Below are 26,858 nucleotides of genomic sequence, written 5' to 3'. Positions count from 1 at the left end.
CAAAACCCTTCAGACAAATGAACATGGGGCATTGCAGACACAAGCAACTATAGCGCAGGAAAACATATGAAACTAATGCATGCTGTTTTGACATACAGACTACTAGCTACGAGAGCACTGTACCCTTTCTGGCATTATGTCAGGACTTGGTAGAGTAGATGGGAGCAATTCCTAGAGCAGTTGTGCTCAAGTACAGGCAGGGAAATGGAGGGAAGAACAGCAAAACAGTGTGAGTACGCAGCAGGAGAGGGCAAAGCAACGCAGGAGGGCTGATGTGCAGGAGGTGGCAGCACCTAATCGTTTTTAAAACGGCTGAAGGCTCAAAAAACACGAGCATTCTCATGACGCAGTCAGGGGCTTTGTTTCTAACTTCTTAACTAGCCAATGTTTTGTTATTTTTAATAAATAACATCTAGTTGCACCTATTTTACATTGTCTCAAAAATAGCAATAGTAAGCACTAAACTAATTTTTTTAGAAAGATGCGGTGTCGCTTCCAACCTAAACTAGGCAACAGGTATTAGGTTTCCCTGCCCTGTGTCAGCAATAGGGAAAGAATTATGACATGTGCCTCCTTGCTTCATCGGTGTGGTTAAAAGGACAGACACGGATTGCTATTAAAGCTTATTCACAGACTTTCTTCTTATCTCCAATCCACCATCAGATACTTTAGAGGTGTGTACTAGGAGCAGATTTGCTTGCCATACTGCTGTTCAGTCTGGACAGACTGTAGTCATCGATTCTACTCCAGCCAGAACACTTGCGCAGAAGATACACACAAAAGTGCATATTGTTGCTTTCTAAAAGGTATTTTAAAATTTCACATTTCTCAATGACTTCTTTAATGTCTAAAAATTGCTGTCAAATCAGTTGGTCTGTGCAAGGTTTTAAGCAGCATGACAAGCATACTAAGTATTTTTTAAAACTTTTCTCCATGACAAAGGCCATTCAGAGTAAGTCTTACTGTCTTTACTTTCTCAAGTACTTCTCTTTTAAGCAGAACTTGTGTCTTACAACTTAGTTAAAAATTCTATTTTTCGAGGCAGAGGTGATCTAGTCCCCCCGCCCCTTCCCATTCTGTTACAACTTCACAGGACCCTGGATACACAGGGAACCCGCCTCAGGCACAGGATTTGCTGTCCTCACTCATCTGCCACAAGACAGCCCATGAATTCAGGGATAATAGCATCCGCACAGCAGAAGATGCAGGAGGTATTCACTGAAGTTCTGAGCTGCACCTAATAACCACATGGACCCTCCTCCTCCCACACACCTTGCCCTCCAGCAGACATTAACTTTTCTTCTTCATTAAACTACTGTTGTCTTCTACTGCCTATTTACCTTGCACGCTTTTCTGAGAGGAATTCCACTGTAAATACATACAGTAAGTGTACAAAAATGGAACCTGAGAAGTGCTGTTAACTGAACTGAGAATTTTCACACTTAGATGTATTCACAGGAGGACACCTTTTTTTCAGTTGTACTACCTATGCAACAAGTATACAGCGTGAGACTTTTTTTTCCCCGTAATGTAGGAAGTAGAAGAATTTCTGCTAGAAATACAAATTTACCAATACAAGTAAGCAATTGAATTGCTCCCCTACGTTCACAACATTAGCCTTCATAAGAAAGGAGCAGCACGCACCACTGCTGTGTAGCGATGCCCCTGCTGTTAACCACTGTAGTGTTGTAAAGGGGCATGGTAGCACAGGGGCTGCAAGTGACAAAGTGACAAGAAATCCACTTTTGTGTTCAGCTGTAACTTGTGCTCTACCAGAGCGTACTCTACCAGGAGTACGTTGAGAGTCGTGGGTCACCTTTAACAAGTAATTTTCTTCTGCACGCGTCAATATTATCTCCCATGGAAAAATGTGAAACATTTATAAATACCTTTATGGAAAGGCAAAAGCAGACATTCTCGATCAGGCAGGAAGCAAAGGGTTCTTTAAAACTGTTTAATTACATGTTTCGGGTAAGCATAGACAATACAGGAGATTTACCACACTCTTAGGTATTTCCATTCTTTTCTCTAGGCTTGAACTATTCATTAAGGATGTCTTTCAGTCAACATCCTTGCTCAATCACTTTTGCTGCAAAGAAGGGTGCTGGAATAGGACTATTGCAGGAAACTTCATTCCATCAAGGCATGATTTTCTGTGGGCTTTTTTTCTCCTTTAATAACCACCTACTAGTTGTTGAAGATATTCGGAGAGAACCCTGCCTTCCAAGATGCCCTGAAGAATGTACTGAAACCAAACGGTTGGAGTCCTAGAAATGCTGAAGCCCTAGAAATACTTCAATCAATACCAATATGTATGTTGTAGAGCTGAAATTCTCTTTTTCATTGGCACTGTGCCACTGATGCCTGGCTTGTGTCCGGACACTTCTACATCAGTTTTGTTTTCTTCTTCTTTCATTAGCCTTTGGTCTTCTTCCCCCATTTTCTTTCGTTGCTGCGCTGCTTCTCTTTTATTTTTCTCCCTTTCTGCTACCTGTTGTTGTCTGCAATTAAAGAAAATGTGAACTGCTAAAGAACACGAGTCCAATTTTCAGCATACTTTAAGTTCCTGTCAGAAATGGGTTATAATTAATAATTTGCCCAAATATTTTGCAATCTAAAAGCCACTCAGTTCTCAAGGATTCAGTGTGTCAGGGAGAACGTAGGACAGTTGTAAGGCCCAGAGCTATTTAGACAAATCTAATGCTTCAAGCAACAATACTAGCTGTCTTTTTCAAAATCAGACCAAAACAATTTGACTTGCCTAGGACATTGGCTTGTGTCCCTCCTTCCCCTCAGCAGAGGCATCAGAAGCTATCCTCTTTGTAATGCAAGTACTACAAACATTTTCTTCATGATCAGATGAGGTGACAACTTCTAATGTTCCTTTTCATGTATTCAGCATCTGTGTTGTATTCTATTGCTCAGTACAGATAGAAACAATAGCCTTTAAGGAAAAAAAAATTAAAGTCTACAGTTGTGTATCCTTTTAGCATTATTTCTTATCACTGCTATAAAACCCCAGACATCATTACCTGCTAGCTCAGAGAATCTGTCGACAGAAATAGGTTTCTAATTTCAACAAATACATGGCTGACTAGAGCAAAGGAAAAAAGTAACCCCCAAATCCACTTGTTTTATTCCCCACTTCAGCTAGAACACATCACTGAGTGGCGCTGGGGCAACAACTGGATCCATACTCCAAGTGGCACGTTACAGCTCTCTCCTCGATTGCATAAGTAGTAACAGAATGATGTTAGGAGGTCGCTCCGGCTTCGCATTCAGTTTATTAGATTAGAAAAATCTGTCAAGCTGCTTGCAAGAGGGCTTAAAAATAAAAATGAAGCTTCATTAGTTTGAAAAGGTGAAATTTAACACAGATTCCGTAAGAATAAAGATGTGCTTATTAAAAGAGAATCAAGAATTCTCATTGACAAGGCCGTAAGGAGTTAACTTTCAACATGCCTAAACTACCCGTGCGCATCCACATAAGTGTGTAAAATGCAGAGAATTAAAAGCTGTCATCATTGGATGCAGCCGTGTCTGGTAGATGCCAACTATGGACAAACTGGGCACACAAAACTTAGAAGTATTTGAGGTACAAAGGCTTCATGTTATCTTTGGACTGGGCAGGACAGGAGAGGGACTGCACTTATTCAGTACCTTCACGGTTTCCCTTCATTGATTATTAATGGCCAGAAGTTTCCCTATGCTCTGTTAAGCTGCTCTGCTGTCTGTCATGGAAGAATGAAATTAGTAATTTGCATCAGGATCTACCTCCCAAGTTAACGGAATTCCCAACGGTGTTTTTGAGGTGATGTCCCACTGTTGTACATTCCACCAGAAGGCCAGGTAGGTGACAGTGCTGTCAGTCTAGCATATGCAGAGTAATAATGTTTGCCACTTTACAGTAGCAGATTTTTGTATGTTCCCTGCACCTCTGAACTGATGCAGAAAGGAAGACGGTATATGCGCACTAGCCTGCATGTAAAGGCAGCGGTATTCCAAAAAGCCACATGAGGCGTTAAGCAGTGCTGCTATTCATTTGCAATTCTGAAGCGAGGACAGTCACAGCAGATCATGTTTCTGCCCCACCCTATAAACTGCACAACACACAACTCCTCTGCACAGAGAGGTGGTTTCCATGCACTCCGCTGGCTGAGTAATTTTATTGGACTCCAGTAGCATCCAAATGAGAGGAGACCTTCACATTACCTCAGACAGAGGAACTGAAGTCACTGAAAAATAAATACAAGCAATAAATACAACCACAAAGTGATTACCTTTTCACTGCTCTTTTACTTGGTCATTATTCCAAACATTGATCTCTATTCCAAACTTCCTATGCGTATTCAACATAAAGCTACGACCTTTCAGGCTCAGAAAAGGTTTCGTTTCTCAATAAAGAGGCACCTATGATGAACTACAGCCACAGGTGACTCATTCTTTCTGGGTTCCAAAGCAAGAATTTGAGCGGAGTTTGGATGGAATGATGCAAGCTGTTTAAACCAGGGAAGTATTCATTCCTGATGTCAGCCTTGCTTTGCATTCCTAACACAATTTATGCCCGGAAAAACCCAACTCACTGGTTAACAGAACACTAATTATAATCACTGTTAGCACACTCTTAGCAGACCTTCTTATTCCAGCGTGTTTTTACTTACTGTAGACCTACTGAATAACTGTAAGAAGAACGACTTCATACTATTCTTTTACTTCAACACGATTATAAATGCACAAAAAACATTTTCACACACGAGACATTTTATACAGTGCTGCTTATTCAGCCAAAGAGCATTTAGCTTGACTGTTCCTGTTGGGAAAAAAAATAAATTCGTTGGCATTTAGAAAGTCTAAAGGTGCAGATAGGTATCTACAATTTGCAGAAGCAACCAAGTTCTAACTAACTTCAATTAACTGAAAATCCAGTTTAAAGGAAAATCCATTTTATCGTCCACTATGTTGATCACTGCCTGGAAAATTTGGGTGCATCTCAGCCCAGAATCTGCTGGGGAGTGGGGAAGAAAGAGACTACAGGAACTTTGCAGGCACTAGTAGCCTACTGCTCAGCACTGTCTTCCAGAACGCTTTGGTTTCCAGGAAGCCATATTGGGCTTATTTCAACTGCTACACATAAATACCAAGCCACCAGAGAAAAGGTCACAGGATATAGTCTTCCCTGTTACTTAACGGAACACAGCCCTCCATTACTACACAAAAATGATTCCAGTCTAAGAAACTTCCAGATATTAACTGAGCACCAATAGGTACCCAGACACAGGCAGCTAAGGGAGATCCTTACTTTTTCTGCACATGGATTTCATTCTCAATAAGCACTGCTGGAGTACAGTCAGCATTAAAACGGCTGAAGGCTCAAAAAAGCATGTATTTTTGTTCTTAAAAACTAGGATCACAGAAACATCTCCTGTGTCTAGTCTAAACGAGTTGAAGATGTTGTTGTGTCAGCTTGAGGGTTTCTAATGTTATTTTTAACTCTTTCAGAGGGAAATGAGCACGCACATGTCGCCCTCCGTGAGCGAGGATGCCGTGCCCAGGCTGAAGCCCGCGCTAACCTCGAAGCTTGCATCCCGGAGTTGAGCACAGAGAGGCGTCACCCTGTGAAGGCTTGGTGTGTTGTAGCAGCTGGTGCTGTGAGGTCTGGCGGCTGGCAGCAGGGGGGAAGCGGCTGCTGGGGGGTTCCCTCATTTGCATAGCCCAGCCCCCTCCGCGTGCATCGGAACGCCTGGGTCCCCCCTGTGGCAGTTTTTGACCGGTCCCTGCCAGTTGGGTCAACGGACCCAGCGCAGGCGGCGGATCCCGCTGGGGCTCCTCTGCCTGGGGTAAATCCCTTGGTATTTGTGATTCAGAAGAGGTGAAAACCAAATCTACGGGTCTCCTTAGACAACCTTCAGGAGCTGTGGGCTGCAGATGGGGGGGCGCCCCCCTTGTCTGCTCCAGTGACTGGTCCCATCGCTGATCAGAAGTGGAACAGCTTGAACAGGTGAATCTGCCATTTCTCTCCTGGCCGTTGTGGGAGCTGTTTCGGGGGTGAGGGAGTACCTTGAACTCACTGGTTATATTGACGAACTCTTGGTTGCCTAAATATGGGACCGAGGCTGGCTCAGACATGGGTGTCTACATTAGAGACATCCATGCTTAGTCAGATGAATCCCACCCCAATCTCCTGTGTTCCTCATCAGGTCTATGACAGCTCTGCTGTTAGCCTTTACTGAAGCCAAGTACGGTTTCTGTCTCTTTTCTTTTTCTTTTTTTTTCTTTTCTTTTTTTTGTTTTGTTTTGTTTTGTTTTGTTTTTGTTTTTGTTTTTGTTTTGTTTAACAGAAAGGAAACCCAGTCTTAGACATTCATTTGTGGAAGAAAGTTTGTGTTTGAAGATCACGCTTGGATCTTCAAGTAAGTCTAATTAGATGCCTCTTCCTCTCCTGTTCATCCCTCACAGGCTTGGGCACTGTCCGTTTGTCCTGTTTCTGAGGACCGCTGCCCAAGGCACCTAGCATTGCACATGGACAGCCTGTATCTCCCGTTGCACCGTGAATTGTGTTAGCAGGAGTGAAGAATTTTTAGGGTATAAGCTAACTGAATTGCACTGAAGTGAAAAAAGCGCTGTATAACTTCCAAGAGATAAGAACGGAATATAATTGGAAGACAAATATTTTGAGCAAAAGATGCTGAAAAAGCATCTTTGAAAAATTATGAGCATAGCGCTATGGTTTTTTATTTAGGATTTTTATATGTTTTAGATTTAGAGTTTGAATTTCAACAAATTGAGTTGAATTGGTGTGGATAACATATTCAAAGGGCCACGTATTTCTTTCAAAGAAGAATAAACAAAGTAGCACCTGCAAAGACTGTTTTGGCTTTCAAGTGTTTTTGTATTTTTGAACCCAAATCTGCAAGTTCCTGTTAAATTAAAGTGTTCTAGAAAAATGTCACAGATTGTATGATCCACCCTTTCTAAAAAATTATTGTTGATGTTGCTTGGTTGGGCTGAGGCCCCTCAAGACATATATCTCCTTTTGTTCAGAAGACTCTCGGGCTGCAGCAGGCACCCAGACATCACAGAGATAATAGAGGATCCCGAAAAGAAGTCAGCAAGTTACAAAGGAGGAATGGGCAAGTAAAAGGCGAAAGCCTGAATCCCATCTGTCCTAAGCAATGATCTGCTCAGCTCTGGGCTGGTGGCACAGGCCACCTAAAATTCAGGGTCTCGGGCACAAATCTTGCGCACTTAGGTGCTTATGTCCTTCCTCACAAAGGAAAAGAACATTAAAAGGAGATGCCTGTTACTTAGTTCAGTAAAGGGAAAAGAAACTTCTGCTTAGGTCTGTTTGCCTCTTTTGGAGGCTGGACTTGAGCACAAAGGAGACGAGTGCCCTAGTAGCAGGCCGCTGAGCAGGCTGAGGGGATGCAGGGAGTCTGCTCCCAGGGAAGCTCTTCCACTTTGTATAATCTAGTTACTCTTGTACTGGGGGTTTGAAGCCAAGTACCCAGCAGGCACACCATAACTCTTCTCTCTCTCTCTCTCTCTCTCTCTGGCCCATTAATTGTCCTGATACCACTCCAGATCTCCTGAAAGTGGGACGCCAACTGTTAAAGGGAGATTCTCGCCTCAGGATGCCTGCAACCTCAAGCTCAGCCTCGCGCGTGGTCCATGAGAAAGCCACGGCTCCAACTGCAAATCTGAGTAAGTAGGGGATGCAGATATGGGACTATTGCAGGGAGCACCTCAGCCGCTGGGCTGTTGGACAAGGTGAGACCTGTGCCAGCCAATTCACCTTTTAGTGCCAAATGCCTTTTGATAGAGATGCAGGTCTCCTGGGGACTGTGGGGACATGCTCCTCCTCCATCTGGAAAAGATGGCTGAGCTCCTGGCGTAAGAAGGGCACTGAGGTTTAGAGGTCAGAGTTGAGGCAGGTATGGAAGATGGCAAGAGCTGTGATCTTTAGTAAAAAAAAAAAAAAGTCTTTTTTATATTTAAGAAGCCTTTTTCTCTCTTCTGCTCATTCGTTATGGAATATGAGTCAAATAAGAGAAACCGATGTTATACACACTGCACGCTCTTAAGTATCTGTTTTAAAATATGTGTGAGGTCAAGCTGGAGCAGGCTTTGCAGTTTGTGTATCTACTGCAGCAAATGTTCTGCTCTTTCTGGCTTTTTTCCGTGGTTTTCAGCCCGCTTCACCTGTACGGAAGGAAATACTGTGCCTATGGAAAGGCCATTATAAATCTTCTCTTAGGAGATTTTTTTTTTTTCTTGGTGCTCTGCTTGTAATTTACAATCTGTATTATTTATGCCAATGTTGAAAATAGTTTTCTGATGCCCTGGTTAAAATATTCTGAACATCCTCCAGCTACATTCTACTATGAGCACTTCCACCAAACATCAGTTTTTATTTAAAGTAATTTTTCATGACATAACATGCATCATAGCCAGAATCCTGTGTTGCTGTTCAATGGTTTTCTTTACAGTTTTCCAGCTGTATTCCTCCTCCCCATGATAGAGTGTTGCCAGACTGATTAGAATACACAAATTGTATTCCCTTAATCTTCCTTCATAAACAGTGCCCTGTAATCCTGTCATCATTGTTGTTGACCAAATCAAAACATTAAAGAAAGCCTTTCTCTCAGGCTGAACAAAGACAATCTTCAATCTAAAATATTTAGAATGCTTAGAGATATTTTAAGGCTTTAATTAATGTACTTAATTTAATTCAATAATTTTAAAATTTATTTTTAAATTTTAAATTTTATATTTTAAATTTATTTAATTAAATTAATTTATTTAATTTTATATTTTAAATGTAAAATTTTAAAAATTAAAAAACGGAAAGGATTTAGTTTTAATTAGGAATTAGTTAAATTAAAGCAATAAAAATATCAAAATATTTGTACCCCTTTTTTAAAAGAAGAAAGGAATTTGACAGTTTTCAAAATTAAAGCATCATTTCAGACAGAAAGTAGAAAATTCTGTTTTTCCATTATCTGGCCATGTTTGAATTAAAATCAGAAATAGTTTCAGTGCTCTCTGAACTTTGTATTTTGGTGACCAAATCACTCAGAAATTTTTTTTTTGTGCTTTACAGTGACATCTTTTAATCCTTTTTGAGCAGTGTTGAGTGGATATGTCTCTATATTCCTTCTGTTTATATATCTGTATTTGTATGCAGGCATAGAAAGCTAAGGGAACGTCTTTATCTTAGCCATGCAAATCTGACTGATTTGGTTTCACTGTGGTATATGGACATTGGGGAAGTTGGTGGTTAATGGGCTCAACAGTGGAAACTCAGCCATAAACAACTAAGCAGGACCTTGCAGATAGCGGTGGCATTTTGAACATTTGCTTGCTTTTACGTACCTAGCTATATAAATCCTGGGGAAGCTGTGTTTTAGATGCCTTCAATCTCTTTTGGTCCTCACCTGTCGTTATGATTCCGAGATTAGGAAGAGCCTGGAAGAAGGGGGAAATGCATGCCCAGTCCCTGTTCCAATAAATAAACCACAATTATGAAAAGAAAATAAAACCCAGCATCTGATAGAGCAACTGGACAGAGGTTGCCCAACTTTGCCCAAAACTCTAGATTGTAGAACTTACTTTTCTCAGGTGTGTTGGGTGCAGGGGTTAGGCAGGGTCTCCTGATGGAGGCAGGGGAGCTGTGGGAAATTCAGGCCTGTTTGGATTCCACTATGTATGTAGCAACGGGTGACAAAGACGTGCAGGCACCCTAAACTGGGTGAATCTGTGGAGGAGCTGGAGAAGGCCCTGATAAGCTGAGAGGACAGGAACCCCATCTCCTCCCCTGGTTCTTACAGCTGGACGCAGTGCGTGTCCCAGGTGGTGTGATGGGGAGATGATGTGCAGCCTCCTCCCAGTTCAAAGCTAAATCTGGCCCTGCAAATCCCAGGTGGATCCTTTCTCCAGTAAAGCAGAGAGCAGAAGAGAGCTTTCCTTGGGCTGCTTTTGTGTGGACCCTGATGTCTTTTGTGTAGTGTGAAACACCCACCCTGGTCTTTAGAGAGGAGCCAGGCACCGAGCTCCTTTAAAGCTGACCTGCTTCTAGGCATGCCCAGAAACAAGAGTTTCACATAGCTGAGACACTCTGCTGATTGAGAGTGGGATTTCTCAAGTGAGGTGGCAGATAGGGAGAGCGCTACTTCCAAAATTCCCCCCGTGGAGCTGGGGCCCTGGCATCCTTTCATAAATCCTGCTCCAGCCGCTGCAAGGTGGACATCGCTTCCCCAAGGAGCTTGAAATATATTACTTTTAATGTGTTGTAACAAAACAGTAGATGTACCTTATAATACCGTATCTTAGGTGTACTGTTATGTAAGTTGTGTTTAAAGGAAATGAAAATTCTGCAGAGTTTGTTTTGTATTTTATTTGGATTACAAGCCTTGTCTTGCTTCCATGTTGAGGCATTTCATTACAGGTCGTCTGTTCCTCCCTTCTGAAATTCTCTAAGTAACAGGAAGTTGTTGGCTTTCGAAGTCTGGGCACCTGGCACGCTGTGAGTCTTTGCTCAAGTTGGCAGAATACGGTGTGACCGCAAACCCTCAAGGATTAATAGGCTGAAAAAGCACAGGCTTCATGTCTGTCCTTAGTGTTCCTTAATGCTAAGAGTGCTACTGGGGGGAAAAACAAGCAAATGACAGCAGTCGTAACTTGACATTCATTGCTTTGAGACCCACCTTGTCTTTCTTTATAACTATAGAAACATAGTTTAGGCAACCAATCGATATACTGGGTAGGGTTTTACTGTTCGTTTCAGTAGATGGCACTTGATCTCTATTAGTTTTTTGTAATAATTTCAAGGTGTGCGTTACAGTAAATGTTTGACTAGCTTTATGACAAATTTTGCTTTTGATCCTGGGATTGCAGGGCTGCTTAGTTAGTTACCTCTCAGATATGTTTCTCATTCTGGTGGTTTTCTCTTCCCTGTTGAAAACATGTAAAACTGATTTAAAATGTTTTATGCACATTAGAATGAAAACCATGTGCCTTATATTAAGGGTGATTGTGCAAAAGCTTTCAGCTGAATCAGGTTGAGCATGTGATTTAATGCGTTTGCATATATGCTGTGGACACATACCTGCAGCATTTGCTGCTGTGAATGCATGCCTGCGGGGTTTGTTGCTGTGCACCAGCCAGCCTCTCTCCTCCTTGTGCATTGGAACCAGATTTAGGAGATGTGTTGAAGAGGCCTCTGAAAGCCCTTTGTTAAACTTCTGCCGCCAACATAACGGGACGGCTGGGATGTTGACCTAGTCTATGACTAGGTCATAGTGAACTATGAGTTCACTCCCTTTCTGTGTCCTGTTAAGTCATCCCTGCCAAAGATGATGTTTTCCAGCTTCTAAAAGTACTTCTGACCAGCCTATTCATTTCTATTCAAGCAGACCAGGTAGTACTGCCAGGCATATGAGAAAAATCCTGAGGTGACACCACATGCTTCCTTATTAAAGACTTGTCCGTAAGTGGATTTACACATCACGGAGGTTTTTCCAAAACTGTCATATACAAGTTGAGTATCATGTTATACATCTATTGGTATTTCTTGAACCTCCAGTCTCAATGTTTCTAATGAGGTTGGAGTAGCAAAGTAGCATCCTTCCATCTCTGATCGAAAGAGCCTTTTGGTTTGAACAGAAACATAAGTTGTCCAGACTGTTCTCTTCTCCGTGAACATGTGTTCCCCCAACAAAGGTCATTTCGGGATGAGAAGGGAAAATTGCTGGGAGCTGTTCTAAAGTGGTGTTAGAAGAGCTCAAACTGCATATAGAATCACAAAAAATAATTAGGTCAGGCTAATTTCCGTACGAAGAATCTCTGTAAGGTATATAAAGCAGGAAAAAAACCCCACCTTGTAATGCTCTTTGTCTGTTCCAACATCTGCTCGTGGCTGCTCTGCAAATCCATGAATTAAAAACAATGAAGAAAAATGCTGGCTCAGGATACAGTGATATGCAGAGTCTACATGATGGCTCTCAGCCAATCTCAGTAATTAGTTTGTAGTGACTGTTTCTAGAGATGAGCTTGACTGACTGTGGTTTCACAGCACGCACAAGCCACATTCCATATTTATTTTGAGATCTGCAGTGCTTATAATTTGCATGAATGCAGTTCAGATTACTACCAAAGTTATAGTATTTAGATGAGATTGGAAAACTGCTTAATGAGATAAATTTTGATTATTTGATAACAAACTTTCTTCCAAAGTAAGAAAAGTAGGTGAACTAGATGAGCAAAAATCAAGATACATAATTAGTTTAGATCACACAACCAGCAGTATGAATTGAGGGGATCAAGTAAAATCAAGTTTAGATCTAAATGCAGGGAAGCAGGATCTGCGTTGAAGTTCTTCCCCAAAGTCTTCTGCCTGGTATTGAGCTGGAAGTCTCCTCACCCAGCAGGTTTGAACAGTTGATGGTCACCCACACTGAAAGTTTTGCTCCACGTCTTCTCTGACTGCATGTTTGCCAGCTGCCAATTTGTCAGCTGTTACTGCGCTGTGCAATCAGCTGCAACATGATTAACAGATCTGTCTGATGAGAGAGCACAGGCAAGCAGTCAGGTAGATGTCCACCCAAGAGTGATAAGTGATAGCTTCTTTGGCCAGCGCAGTGGGATAGGGAAGGGGATGCTGATGCCAGGCATTGCTGTGCTCAGGTTCTCACTGTCATTCTGGGAGCACAACTTGCAAGTCTGAGCTTGATGACTAAACTGCATATAAAATAAGAGGGGGTGGTTAGGTACTACAATCCAAGATTCACAGCAGAGAGCATGCCAGGCAGGAACGCACCTCTCCCAGTCCACAGGAGAGGCCAGAGAGGCGTGCCCGTCTCCCAGATTTGGCCACCTACTTGTACCCTGCTTGCGCCCATGCACGTGCCTCACATTCACTCTGAACCTCTGTACCAGAGCCAGACCACCTCTGTGAGTGCCAGCAACCAGCACGTTTCATTGCTTTGAACTATGGCCAGCACTGGTGCTACCACCCACCCTGTTTTGTGTGGCAGCTGAGCAAGTAGAGCTCGGGGAAAAGATCTGAGTTCAGTGCCCTCCTTAGACCAAAGGAGTTCAAATCCACACCTCTCACAAGAGTTCTCAACCACTGCAACCTACAGAGCATCATCAGCTTCCTCCACTGGCTTTAGACCTCGTGGTAGTAGAGGGTATCTGTCAGACGTGGGCAGAGGCAGAGCACATGGGAGCAACTTCTCTGTCACACAAAGAATAGAGCAGTCTACGTGGAGGAGAGTCCTGGTCCTTGCTCCCAGGATTATATCTGCATTTACGCAGTTACTGTTGGATGTGAAATTTATAGCAAAGTGCAAGGCAAGAGTCTCATGTATAGTAATAGTAAATCGCATAGTAAGTCAAAGGCCAGGGACTGGAACAAAAACACGCTGTCAGCTGAGCTTGACACTGTGAATTGAGTACATTCCCTGCTGGCAGCCTTTGCCCTCAACATGGGTCATTTTTTAAAGGGTGTTATCTGAAGAAAAGCCGGAAATGCTGAAGCAAGACTTCATCACTTCTGAGCAGCTTCTTTTTCTTACATTTGTTCGTGCATGTGAGCAGTCTGGTTTTCTTTTCTAGATTGCTTGTGGTGTATGGTTATTGTGTGGATCTGTGTAAGAAATGTATATACTGGCTCCATATACATACGTACGTATGTGATGCGGTTGCATACTGTCCTGGCAGACCAAGTATACCTAAGCTGTTCTACCTTGCCCAGCCAATTGCAGTGCTGTGGCAGGACGGTGTTAGCTCCCTAAGCAGTGGTCCTCCAACCCATGGGGCAGATGTGTACACACATCTGAGGTACCGTCACTGCCTTTTCTGCCTCTGCCTGGGTTGTGCCAGCTGGCACTGCCTGCACTCCTCATCATGGGCAGCACAGCATGCAGTCGTGGGGTTGCAGGCTCCCCTCTCCCCTCCTTGTCAGCTAGAGCTAGGTGACTGTAGTGGTGCTGTCAGGGCAGCAAGGAGGCTAAAAGGCAGTGCAGAAAGCATGATGCTGTTTGCAGCACTCTCTTAGCTCAGTGCCGTTGCCCACTGAGCAATAAAGTGCAGGGACAGCACTTGATACTGCACTATTTCACTCCAGTGTCTTGCAGGCAAGAAGCAATCCTGGAAAACGTTGCAGTACTTTGTTGGCCATCACTGTGTTGTTCTTCCCGTTGCACAGAGCGGTGCACAGCTCTGCTCCTAGGGAGTGGGTGTGCTGCTGCTTGTAGCCTGCTGCAAGGTGGGCTGGGGCCAGAGTGACGGGCCTCTCAGTGTTGGATGCCACTACGCGTGGCATGAGCGTTTCCGTCAGAGCATAGTGCCAAGTTGTCTTGCCTGCCAGCACTGTGACACTGAGTGGCTGCAGCATGGAAATATATGTATGAATGAATTTCAACTGAGATACCGCTTAAGCTGATGACTCAATATGTGGTATCCTTTGTGGGAAATGTTGGGTAAGACAATCCTCTTAGTCAGGGGAGTCTCAGATCAGGGCAAAACAAGTGTTATAGCCAGTTCAGACAAAAGAAATGGTTTTTGAGAAATGGCAGCCTCTTTCATGGTTAATGCTGCTTAGGTGGGTTGTTCTGGGACTTAGATGTGTGAGCTTTCGCAATCACATTGTCACAGCGACAAACCTAGTCAACTGGGGTACAAGCCGTGCACATCACCATCAGTTCTGCAAAGGATTTAAGAAAGACTGTGCAGCTGAAGGTTTATCCACCCCAGTGGGGGATGATGGTATCTGCAGATGCATCATGGAAAATATAGCAAAAATGGGGTTCATGGAAAGTCTGCAGCTGCTGGCTGGGGGTGTCTGTGCGTGAGACGGCGCCCAGAAATTCTCAGGTGAGAGATGCTCCCCCTGACCAGCTGTTTAAAGGATGTTGGAAAGTTATTTCCATTCCCTCAGAATAAAGTCATCGTACAATATTGTGGCTTTGCAGTGTAAGGCCCAGATATGGCTTTGGACATCTGCCATTTGAGTGACAGACTGAAAAAAATCCTAACTTTAGGGTGGGTATTTTTCCAGGTGATAAGACTTTCTTAGTAGCTCTACCTACTACTGATTGTAGCAAAATGAAAGCAGTTTTCCCTGTACATGCCAGGGCTTGGGAAATAAAAGCTGTGATCCATAGAAAGTCAGAAATCAGGTAGATGGCTTAACACCCCAGAAGCACTTGAGAGCCGCGCATGATTATTGGATTGATTTAAGGCTATTAGAGCTGCTTTACTGTCCTTCTGTTTGCCACGAGAACCTGCATATGTGTGTACATATGCAGACACATATACCCTATTAGCCTATACACATTTATATGTACATATGCATGTATGTGTACATCGTCTCAGAAACCAAAATGGAAGCGGCTTTTCCCCCAGCATGTAGTGTTTTCATATGGTTTAAAGCAAGCGAAATCTACAGTTACAGTTGTGTGCTGCTGCAGGAGCCATGTGAGCAGCCTGATTCTTGTATTGACGGCTGTAAGAAAGCAAACAGGTTGTCACAACAAATGTTCCTAGCCGTGTCCTAAAAGGGCTTCTTTAGTGTGAGGGGTTTGTGTCCAAATGGTTTTTCTCTGCTCTTGTTTAAGTGCCACTTCTGAAGAAATGTTGCAAATCCAGAACAAATCACGTGCTTGACATCAGGGATGTTGGAAAATTCACGCAACTGCTAAAATTCACACAGGATGGGCAAAGGGATGATGCCTGTTGTTCATTGTGATTTTTAAAACAGCCTTTGACTTATGATTTCCACTGTGTTTTTACTCATCCCTTTTCTTTTCCAGGGATTAAAACCAATTTTAGCTCTTCAAGCAACACAGGCTGTACCTCAGTGCCTGAAGCCCGTGTGTCGGCTGCTGGAAGCAAAAGGTCTTTTTCTCACAAGTAAGCAAAGCAATTTTTCCTGAAGAGTGAGAGAGTTGCTAGTGCAGAGAGAGACTACTATGTAAGGCCTTGCAGCTAATACATAAAATACCACTAGTGTGAGTTTTGAAACAATTTGGCTAACACTATGCTCTTGGGCAGCACTTACACTGATGAGAACTGTAATATGAGAAAGGGGAAAAAAAAGCTATATTTTTTGAGACCAAAACATGTCAGTAGGCCAGATCAGCCGACAGGTATTTTTTTTGTTGTTTGTTCATAACAAGTATGGGAGATACCCTCAGGTAAGACAGAAAAGACTTCAGCTGGAGTGGAGGAGGAGACAACTGGGTATATGTTGCTTAACAGCAGTACCTCTAAGAAGTTAACCTTAACCTTTTGGTCTTATCACTGTTTTCTCTTTGTAATAAACTGTCAGCTTGGCATGTCCCTTTCCAGGTCATGACCTTATTTTTTGTAGGAAGAAGTAGACAATATTGCCTTTGATGCTTTTGTATTCAACACCCTTGCCCAACCTTTCTGTAACTAAAACTATATGCAAATAAAAAAAAAAAATATAAATCAGTTATCTATCTAAACAAATCTTTCAAGAAAGATTTCTGTAAGATTTCTCCCTATCATTTGTGAAGTGCAAATCCAGAGAGCTTGTGAATGCGAGGGTGAGGACATTTGGGTGGAGCAGCGCACATTGTGCTCCACCCACAAAATCCCTGCTGGTTACATTTGTTGGAGTAGGTGCAAAGAGTTCAGATTGACAGGACGGGTTTCCTGCCCTTTGTGGAAGTGCTGGCAGGTAGGCCGGGACTGGCAGTGGGATACCTCTATGCTTAAGTCACACAGATGTCTCTGAGGTCGGAGTGTGCCCCAGTGCACAGAGATCGGCAGAATGATGCTTAATGAGCAGTTTCCTATCTGTGTCATGAGACTGTTAGAAAAATAAACATTACCTAAGCACTCTCTAGATTAAATCTAACCAGTAAAGGTACTGGACAGGGGGGTGTGTGTGTGTGTGTGTGAAAAATACTAAGTATAATATGAAGCCCTAAAATCACCTTACTTGCAGTAAGATTCTGTATCATTGCATGTATTTCTGTGCATTTAAATGTAACTTTAAATTAGAGCATCCTGACCCACTTAATTAGACAGAAGTCCTCTGTAATAATGCTCCTTCAATTGCATTGCTGCGTTACGCACAGTTGTCGTGGTTTAGCGGCAGCTCAGCCCCACACAGTCGCTCGCTCACTCCCCCACCGGTAGATGGGGGAGAGAATCAGAAGGGTAACGCTCGTGGGTTGGGATAAGAACAGTTTAATAATGAAAATTAAAAGAAACAACAGTAGAAATGCAATGTGAAGGAGAACAATGAGAGGCGCAAAGCCCCGGGGGAGGGGGGAAGGGAGGGGAGGGGAGAGGGGGAACGAACCGCCGGAACAAACCGCACGCGCCGCAGCCGCTCGCCGCCCGCCGACCCGACGCCGCGCCGCCCGCGCGCTGCCACTGCCCCCCCTCAATATACTGGTCATGGTGTCACATGGTATGGAATGAACCTGCCATTGGCCAGTCGGGGTCAGCCGCCCCCACCACGGCCCTGCCCCTCCCAGCCCCCCCGCCACGCGGCAGAGCGCGGGAAGCTGGAAAGGTAGCTGACCCCCACAGTGAGGAGAATTAACCCCTTCTCAGCCAAAACCAGCACATTCTCCACCCCTTATTCCATACCACTTACACCATGCCCAGGTCCCATATGATGCAATACAACCGTACCAACCACCACCCCTCCCCTTCCCATCCTTTAACATAATACACAGACATCATTCCCTTAGTTCATGGATCTTCCCTGTAAAATGTCCATTAAAATGTCCATTGAGTTCACGCAGTCCATGACTCTGGGCTCCATCTGTTGTATCAGTCTTTCCGGGTGGGAGAGATGGTGTGTGGCGTTGGGTTGCTGCATACCGAGTCAGTCATCGTTCCATCACTGCTGCACGGCTTGTTTCATAGTTGATCTTCCATGGGTTGGGAGGCTCGTACTCTGATATCATTGATACAACACAGAGGTGACACACAATATTATATAGCAGTTCACATTGTGCCATTCAGTTCATTGACTGTTTTCACCCAAAATCAAATCCCCTTGAGGCACACATCGGATTTCTCCATCCTCCCGCATCACCCACCAAGTGCACCCAGGTCCTCGAGCAAAAACAATCCCACGAATGGGTTTGCCTTTGCCAGAGGCAGGAAGAACCCAGACTGTTTTGCCCAGCATACTTTTTGTGTGCACTACAGGGACTCTATCCCCTTCCACAGTATGTAGGATTTCTGACTGGGCAGGGCCAGCTCGGTTGGCAGATCCCCTCGTGTTGACTAACCACGTGGCTTTTGCTAAATGTGTATCCCAGTGCTTGAATGTCCCACCCCCCATTGCTCTCAGTGTGGTTTTTAACAGTCCATTGTACCTTTCAATTTTCCCAGAGGCTGGTGCGTGATAGGGGATGTGATACACCCACTCAATGCCGTGCTCTTTGGCCCAGGTGTCTATGAGGCTATTTCGGAAATGAGTCCCATTGTCTGACTCAATCCTCTCTGGGGTGCCATGTCGCCACAGGACTTGTTTCTCAAGACCCAGGATAGTGTTCCGGGCAGTGGCATGGGGGACAGGATATGTTTCCAGCCAGCCAGTCGTTGTTTCTACCATTGTAAGCACATGGCGCTTGCCTTGGCGGGTCTGTGGGAGTGTGATATAGTCAATTTGCCAGGCCTCCCCATATTTATATTTCAGCCATCGTCCCCCATACCACAGAGGCTTTACCCGCTTCGCTTGCTTGATTGCAGCGCATGTGTCACATTCGTGGATAACCTGTGCAATAATACCCATGGTCAAGTCCACCCCTCGATCACGAGCCCACCTGTATGTTGCATCTCTCCCTTGATGGCCTGAGGTGTCATGGGCCCACCGAGCTAGAAATAGTTCACCCTTATGCTGCCAGTCCAGATCCACCTCAGCCACTTCAATCTTGGCAGCCCGATCTACCTGCTGGTTGTTTCGATGTTCTTCAGTGGCCCGACTCTTGGGGACGTGAGCATCCACATGCCGTACCTTTACAACCAGTTTCTCTACCCGGGCAGCAATATCTTGCCACAATGTGGCAGCCCAGATGGGTTTGCCTCTGCGCTGCCAGTTGCTTTGCTTCCATTGCTGCAGCCAGCCCCACAGGGCATTTGCCACCATCCAGGAGTCAGTATAGAGATAGAGCACTGGCCACTTTTCCCGTTCAGCGATGTCTAAGGCCAGCTGGATGGCCTTTACCTCTGCAAACTGGCTCGATTCACCTTCTCCTTCAGCAGTTTCTGCTACTTGTCGTGTAGGACTCCATACAGCAGCCTTCCATCTCCGGTGCTTTCCCACAAGGCGACAGGACCCATCAGTGAACAGGGCATATTGCTTCTCATCTTCTGGCAGTTTGTTATACAGTGGGGCTTCTTCAGCACGTGTCACCTCCTCCTCTGGTGATAATCCAAAATCTTTGCCTTCTGGCCAGTCCATAATCACTTCCAAGATTCCTGGGCGACTGGGGTTTCCTACTCGAGCCCGCTGGGTGATCAGTGCAACCCATTTACTCCACGTAGCATCAGTTGCATGGTGTGTAGAGGGGATGTTTCCTTTGAACATCCAGCCCAGCACTGGCAGTCGGGGTGCCAGGAGCAACTGTGCTTCAGTACCAACCACTTCTGAAGCAGCTCGAACCCCTTCATATGCTGCCAATATCTCTTTTTCAGTTGGAGTATAGCGGGCTTCAGACCCTCTGTATCCCCGACTCCAAAACCCTAGGGGTCGACCCCGGGTCTCCCCAGGTGCTTTCTGCCAGAGACTCCAGGTAGGGCCATTCTCCCCGGCTGCAGTGTAGAGCACATTTTTTACATCTTGTCCTGCCCGGACTGGCCCAAGAGCTACTGCATGGACTATTTCTCGTTTAATCTGTTCAAAGGCTTGTCGTTGCTCAGGGCCCCATTTGAAATCATTCTTTTTCCGGGTCACTTGATAGAGAGGGCTCACGATCAGACTGTAATTTGGAATATGCATTCTCCAAAAACCCACAACGCCCAAGAAAGCTTGTGTTTCCTTTTTGCTAGTTGGTGGAGACATGGCTGCTATTTTGTTGATCACATCCATTGGAATCTGACGACGACCGTCTTGCCATTTAATTCCTAAGAACTGGATTTCTCGTGCAGGTCCCTTCACCTTACTTTGTTTTATGGCAAAACCAGCTTTCAGAAGGATTTGGACTATTTTCTCACCTTTCTCAAAAACTTCTTCTGCTGTGCTGCCCCACACAATGATGTCATCAATGTATTGAAGGTGTTCTGGAGCTTCTCCCTGTTCCAGTACAGTCTGAATCAGTCCATGGCAAATGGTAGGACTGTGTTTCCACCCCTGGGGCAGTCGATTCCAGGTGTACTGGACGCCCCTCCATGTGAAAGCAAACTGTGGCCTGCACTCTGCTGCCAGAGGGATTGAGAAGAATGCATTAGCAATATCAATTGTGGCATACCACTTGGCCGCCTTTGACTCCAGTTCGTATTGAAGTTCTAGCATGTCTGGCACAGCAGCACTCAATGGTGGAGTGACTTCATTCAGGCCACGATAGTCTACTGTTAGTCTCCACTCTCCATTAGACTTCCGGACTGGCCATATGGGACTGTTAAAGGGTGAGTGGGTCTTACTGATGACTCCTTGGCTCCTCAGTTGGTGAATGAGTTTATGGATGGGGATCAGAGAGTCTCTGTTGGTGCGATATTGCCGCCGGTGCACTGTTGTGGTGGCGATTGGCACCTGTTGTTCTTTGACCTTCAGCAACCCCACCACAGAAGGGTCCTTTGAGAGACCGGGCAAGGTAGACAGCTGTTCAGTTTCCTCCGTCTCCAAGGCAGCTACACCAAAAGCCCACTTGTAACCTTTTGGGTCCTTGAAATACCCTCTCCTGAGGTAGTCTATACCAAGGATGCACGGAGCCTCTGGGCCAGTCACAATGGGGTGCTTCTGCCACTCATTGCCAGTTAGGCTCACTTCGGCCTCCAATACAGTTAGCTCTTGGGATCCCCCTGTCACTCCAGCAATGCTGATGGGTTCTGCCCCTATATAGTTTGATGGCATTAAGGTGCACTGTGCGCCGGTGTCCACTAAAGCTTTATACTCCTGTGGGTCGGACGTGCCAGGCCATCGGATCCACACAGTCCAGTAAGCCCGGTTATCCCTTTCCTCCACCCGGCTGGAGGCAGGGCCCCTCTAGTCCTGATCATGGCAGTCACAACTCACTTCCTGTAAATGTGAATCAGGAGTCCCTCTATTACACTTAGAAATAAAATCTGCGCTTCTACTCCTCTGTCTGGGGACTTGCTCGCTGGAAACTGGAGCAGCAGCTTTCCTGGAAGAGCCTCCCTGAGTGACTGTTCTTCCTTGCAGTTCATGTACTCGTGCCTGTAGGGTCGAAGTAGGCTTGCCATCCCACCTCATCATGTCCTCTCCGTGGTCACGCAGGTAGAACCATAGGGTGGCCCGTGGTGTGTATCCCCTTCTTTGAGCCAAAGGACGCTTATTCCTAACAGCTGAGACACTGCTCTGTCGAGGTGGGGAGTAGGACAGATCTTCTTTGAGTTGCTGGACCTCTTGGGATAGTTTCTCCACAGCAGAGACAAGCGAGGAAGAGATATTTGTGTCATAATCCCGGAGCCTATCTATCACCTCTGCCACCGTTGGTGTCTCGTCATCTTTCCAGGACATCACTGCCAATGAGTTTGCATGCGAAGATGGTGCGCTCCGTACAAACTTCCGCCACATGGGTCGTGTGCACTCGGCTTCATCTGGATCTTTGGATGACCGTTGATCATCCAGGTCACCATAAATCACCTCAAACACAGCTAATTCCCTGAGATACTGGATGCCTTTCTCCATAGTTGTCCATTTTCCTGGGCGATATGTAACATCTTCTTTAAAGGGATACCTTTCCTTCACTCCAGACAGGAGTCGCCTCCAGAGGCTGAGGGCTTGTGGTTTTTTTCCAATTGCTTTGTCAACGCCCCCTTCCCCAGAAAGGGATCCCAATTGTTTGGCTTCTTTTCCCTCTAGTTCCAGGCTACTGGCCCCATTATCCCAGCATCGGAGCAGCCAGGTGGCAATGTGCTCACCTGAACGACGGCTATAATCTTTTCGCATATCTCGCAACTCGCTTAAGGACAGGGATCGGGTGGTCTCTATTTCATTTATTACTTCTCCCTCCTCTCCCCGCGATGGCCCTGGTTCTTCATCATCCCGTTCTAAACGAGTTGATGTCCGCTTCCAATATTTCGTCTTATGTATGGGGGCAACTGATACTGGTACGGGTTTATTTTCTGAGCTAGCTCCGGTACTTGTTGTGGGGGTTTGAGTGGCTGCAGTGCCTGTTGTCAGGGCTGGATTGTCTACAGTGCCAGTCACTTTGCATTTCAATCCAGAGACATTCTCTTCCCCCTGGGGGCACTGAATACTGTTGAGCAGGGCTCGGTATGCATGGGCCAGACCCCAGCACGTTGCAGTTATCTGTGTCTCTCTGGAGTTCCCAGCGTAACAACATACTTTTTCCAAATATTCTACTAGTTTTTTAGGATTCTGCACTTGCTCGGGGGTGAAACTCCAAAACACTGGGGGTGCCCACTGCCCTAGGTATTTGCCCATGCTATCCCACATGCCCTGCCACTCGTAACTATCAAGCCTCGGGGCAGATTTCTGGGTGATATTCTTAAGTTGCTTAGTCAAAACCAAAACAACATGCCCAAAAACTAACAATGACTGCACCTTAACCACCCAAGGATGTTCAAGATACAAAAACGTTGTTGTAACAAAGGCACAGACATCATAGAACAAAGTTGCAAAGGTATTATTCTGTATTTCCTCCATATAAAATCTCTCAGAGGAGGAGGTATAATTGCTAATTGCCTCAACAAGGTGGTATCCGAAGTACAGCAACGGTTTCAGCAAAAACCCCAAATACCAGGTAAAGCTGAAAACGAGTGTTTGTATAACAAATCTTGTAGGCAAAACATTACTAATCACAGCAGAACACAGCAGACTCAAACAACCAACACCGATTTTTAACACCCACTGCAAAAAGGACAACATGGTGCTGTGACCAGCAGCTGTTGTTATCTCCAACCCTCGTGCCCCACGTTGGGCGCCAAAAAGACTGTCGTGGTTTAGCGGCAGCTCAGCCCCACACAGTCGCTCGCTCACTCCCCCACCGGTAGATGGGGGAGAGAATCAGAAGGGTAACGCTCGTGGGTTGGGATAAGAACAGTTTAATAATGAAAATTAAAAGAAACAACAGTAGAAATGCAATGTGAAGGAGAACAATGAGAGGCGCAAAGCCCCGGGGGAGGGGGGAAGGGAGGGGAGGGGAGAGGGGGAACGAACCGCCGGAACAAACCGCACGCGCCGCAGCCGCTCGCCGCCCGCCGCCCCGACGCCGCGCCGCCCGCGCGCTGCCACTGCCCCCCCTCAATATACTGGTCATGGTGTCACATGGTATGGAATGAACCTGCCATTGGCCAGTCGGGGTCAGCCGCCCCCACCATGGCCCTGCCCCTCCCAGCCCCCCCTGCCACGCCACGCGGCAGAGCGCGGGAAGCTGGAAAGGTAGCTGACCCCCACAGTGAGGAGAATTAACCCCTTCTCAGCCAAAACCAGCACAACAGTCTATGTGAATTCTGCCTCACCCAAGAGTTGATGCTGTACTGTACGAAGTGGAAGGAGAGGTCTCCTTTGCGATATGTTCTCTTTTAACTGTTTGACTCAACTTCCTCTGAAAAATCTCAGTGTTGTCACAAACCACAGTCCAGCACTTCATTGTAAAATAATTATAAAATCACCCAAACCACAGCAGTGTGATGAAGGTTTGCAGCAGCCACCTTCCTTATAAACTGTTCCATTTTCAGAGGAGGGACGAAACCAAGTTAGGGAATCTTGAGGAGAGTTCTTGCTTCATAGTGCTGTGGTATTTAAATTTTTATGTTCAAGCCTCTTTGGTTGGCTGGATTTGCCTTTTTCTTTTCTGAAACCAGCCCGTTCATTACAGTTTAGAAGAACAGATTCCATGAGAGGATGTAGGTAGCAGTGTAGCAGTGCAGGAAGACAAACCAAGTGAGCAAGCGAGGAACCCACCTTGGGAAGCTGTGCTCAGAGCACCTCAGTCCTTTGGCAGTTGCCAGCAGCACAGATACCAGTTGCTTTCAAGCCCACAGTCGACAGTCAGGTTATTTAATAAAGAGTGGGAAAAGAAAGGTAGATACGTATGAGGGAAACTGGAAGGAAGGAAGGAAGGAAGAAAAAAATGTGTGGTTTTCTTTGTCTATTTTAATACTATTTCAGCCTGCTCACAGTAGGGTTTGAACTATATCTAAGCAAATGAATGGTCAGGCATTGGAACAGGCTGCCCAGGGAGGAGGCAGAGTCGCCATTCCTGGAGGTACTTAAAAGATGTGTAGATGTGGCACCTCAGGGCATGGTTTAGGAGACTTGGTGATGTTGGGTTGACAGTTGGACTTGATGATCCTAGGGGTCTTTTCCAACCTTAATGATTCTATGGTTCTCTTCTATGATTCTATGAATAGTTGACAGTGGCAGCAGAAGCACCCTCTATGCCAAAGAGAGAAAGGAACAGTGGCTCAAACAAATCGGTTTTCATCACACACTGTGATCCCTCAGGCTGCTTGCCAAGGAGCATGAAAGCAGTCTTAGAGCAAACCTCCACGAGCAGGCATCTCTCTGCAGGTCTGGCCAGGGAAGGCTGAAGCGTGGTTCTTTTGGCACTAGCCCAGGCTGCAGTCCTCTCATTACTTAATGGAGTCAGAGGTTCAGGGAATGTGGATGATCTGGTGGAGTCAGTGGGAACCGTGCTAGCCACAGAGAAACGTGAAAATGGCCACCGTTTCCCTAGATCACATAATTCAGACTGAGAGCCCCACAGTCAGTGAAAGAGTGTGCAGTGGCTGATGACTTCAGGACTTTCTTCCCGGCCACTCACAGTTATCTACCTGTTTTAGTGTGTAGACAACTTTGTGCGTGAAATAAGACACATAATGAGTTGTGTGATAAAGATAATCCAGTATGCTTTAACCATGTTGGTTCTCCTCCAGTTGTGGCCTTCATGGTCAGAATAATGGATCCTTATCCAACAAGTCCAGACCCAGCCCACCTGCTTCCCGTGAAAAGGCCCCTTTGTCAACACTGAGCAAAAACCAGCCGAGTCCTGCGAACACCCGTCAGAATTATGGGGCTTCTTTAGCCAGCAGAAGCAACTCAGGCTCAAACAAAGGAAGTGACAGCAGCCAAGTGACGAGGCAAGTCTTTATTTCAGCATCCTGGTGTTCAGCACACTGACTTACCTTCTCTGCACTCAAATGGGGCATCAGCTGGTTGTCTGGCTTGCCAAAGGGGTCGTGTTGCTCCTCAGCATGGGTGTGACTCTTCATATTGGTGGCTCGACAATCAACAGTGTGCTCTATCCCATGTAGAAGTTTTACTGTTTCAGTACTGTAAAATTCAAGGTTACTTTTAGTCAAAGCACTTTGTAGCTGATTTTCACTCCAAGGCAGGCTCCTTTCCGTGGTTTTATGCTGTCAGTTCTCATGTGGCTTTCCTGGTTCTTTCACAGAAAGATCCTTTCTCCTTTGGAGAGAGTTGGGTGGGGTTGTATAGAAAATATTGTATGCTCGGGTGAAAATTCACCCTGCCCGGCCTTAGGTACCTCTGTGTGCAGTTTCCTCTACAGGGAAGAAAACTAATACCTGCGGGAGCGTGCGACACATATTGCAGAGAAGAAATTGTTGTTTCTCTCCCTCCCTTTCTCTCTCTTTCCTCCCACCCCAGGCAACTCAACAGCCAAGCATGTCAGATACACACCTAAAGCTAGACAGGATTAATGTAGGTTTCAGGGTGCTCGGCTTCTTAACTCACATGTGGAGCTGAACTCAGTCTGTACGCTTCCTTACCTGGCTGTGTCTGCAGCTGGGTGCCCTTGCCAATGGCCCAGCTGCCTGCTCTTGGGCACCGTTTTGGGTGAGGAGATGGCTAGGTGTTTTAAAGTTAAATGTCTCATTTGAGGTAATGGCACTGAAAACAAGTATGATAAATAGTAAATTTTGTACTATAGCCACAAATCAGCCATTTTCTCAAGTACTTTGATTTGCCAGAGGGAGTCACTTGTGTGGACACTGAGGAGCCCAAAATGAGTCAAGCGCCATATCAGTCTATGGGATGTGTTCCTTTTTGCCAGGACTGAAGAACTGTAGGAGTGATGTTATGTGATGGTGTGATGGTTTTTTTTCGTTTCAGGCAATCAGGGAAATCTATTTCTTGTGGTCACAATTGCAGCACTAAGCCAGAAAATCCGGAGCGGTATTTGACTCCTCTGCAGCAGAAAGAAGTTACAATACGGCATTTGAAAAAAAAGCTGAAGGAATCCGAGTGCAAAGTTACAGAAAGGTATATTTCACTTCAGAAATAAGACTGGACAAGATTTATTCAGGAGCATTAAGGGATGGGAGTCCTGATCATTTGTACTCTTTTCTTGACCATGTAAAGTTTTCATTAAGAGATTTGAAATATGATTGGGCTGATTAGGTTGTTTTCAGGTATTTAAGGTTTCATTGTGTGCTCAGTGAATATGTACCGTGCACTTTCGTTACAAATATGGCTGTCTCTTTTTCCCTTTTTTTGAACTTTCCCGATAGAAGACTTTCAAAGGATAGTTCTTCACCAGCCTACTTTAGCACTGAGACCTTTTATACATAAAAAAAATTCCACCTCACTCAGAAAATACGACCAAAAATGTCCCCCTTTTCCCCTAATGAAGGAAAAGCTCTGACACAAACTAGTGTGCCCGCTTGTGGTTTTGTTGCTTAGATATGGACTTTTT

General features: G+C 45.2%; 1 protein-coding gene across 1 annotated transcript in view; it reads left to right on the top strand.

The window, feature by feature from the left end:
- The window catches only part of LOC142055645 (uncharacterized), a 54,234-nt gene that overhangs the window by 12,043 nt on the left and 15,333 nt on the right, over nucleotides 1-26,858 (top strand). Inside the window, exons 5-6 of the mRNA XM_075089762.1 lie at nucleotides 25,227-25,281; nucleotides 26,276-26,425. Of these exons, the coding sequence (XP_074945863.1) occupies nucleotides 25,227-25,281; nucleotides 26,276-26,425 (205 nt within the window). The remainder of the gene's footprint in view (nucleotides 1-25,226; nucleotides 25,282-26,275; nucleotides 26,426-26,858) is intronic.

This window comes from Phalacrocorax aristotelis, chromosome 3 (assembly GCF_949628215.1).
Source record: "Phalacrocorax aristotelis chromosome 3, bGulAri2.1, whole genome shotgun sequence".
NCBI lineage: Eukaryota > Metazoa > Chordata > Aves > Suliformes > Phalacrocoracidae > Phalacrocorax > Phalacrocorax aristotelis.
The sequence above is the reverse complement of the archived record's forward strand: the minus strand, read 5'-3'. Positions and strand labels throughout refer to the sequence as shown.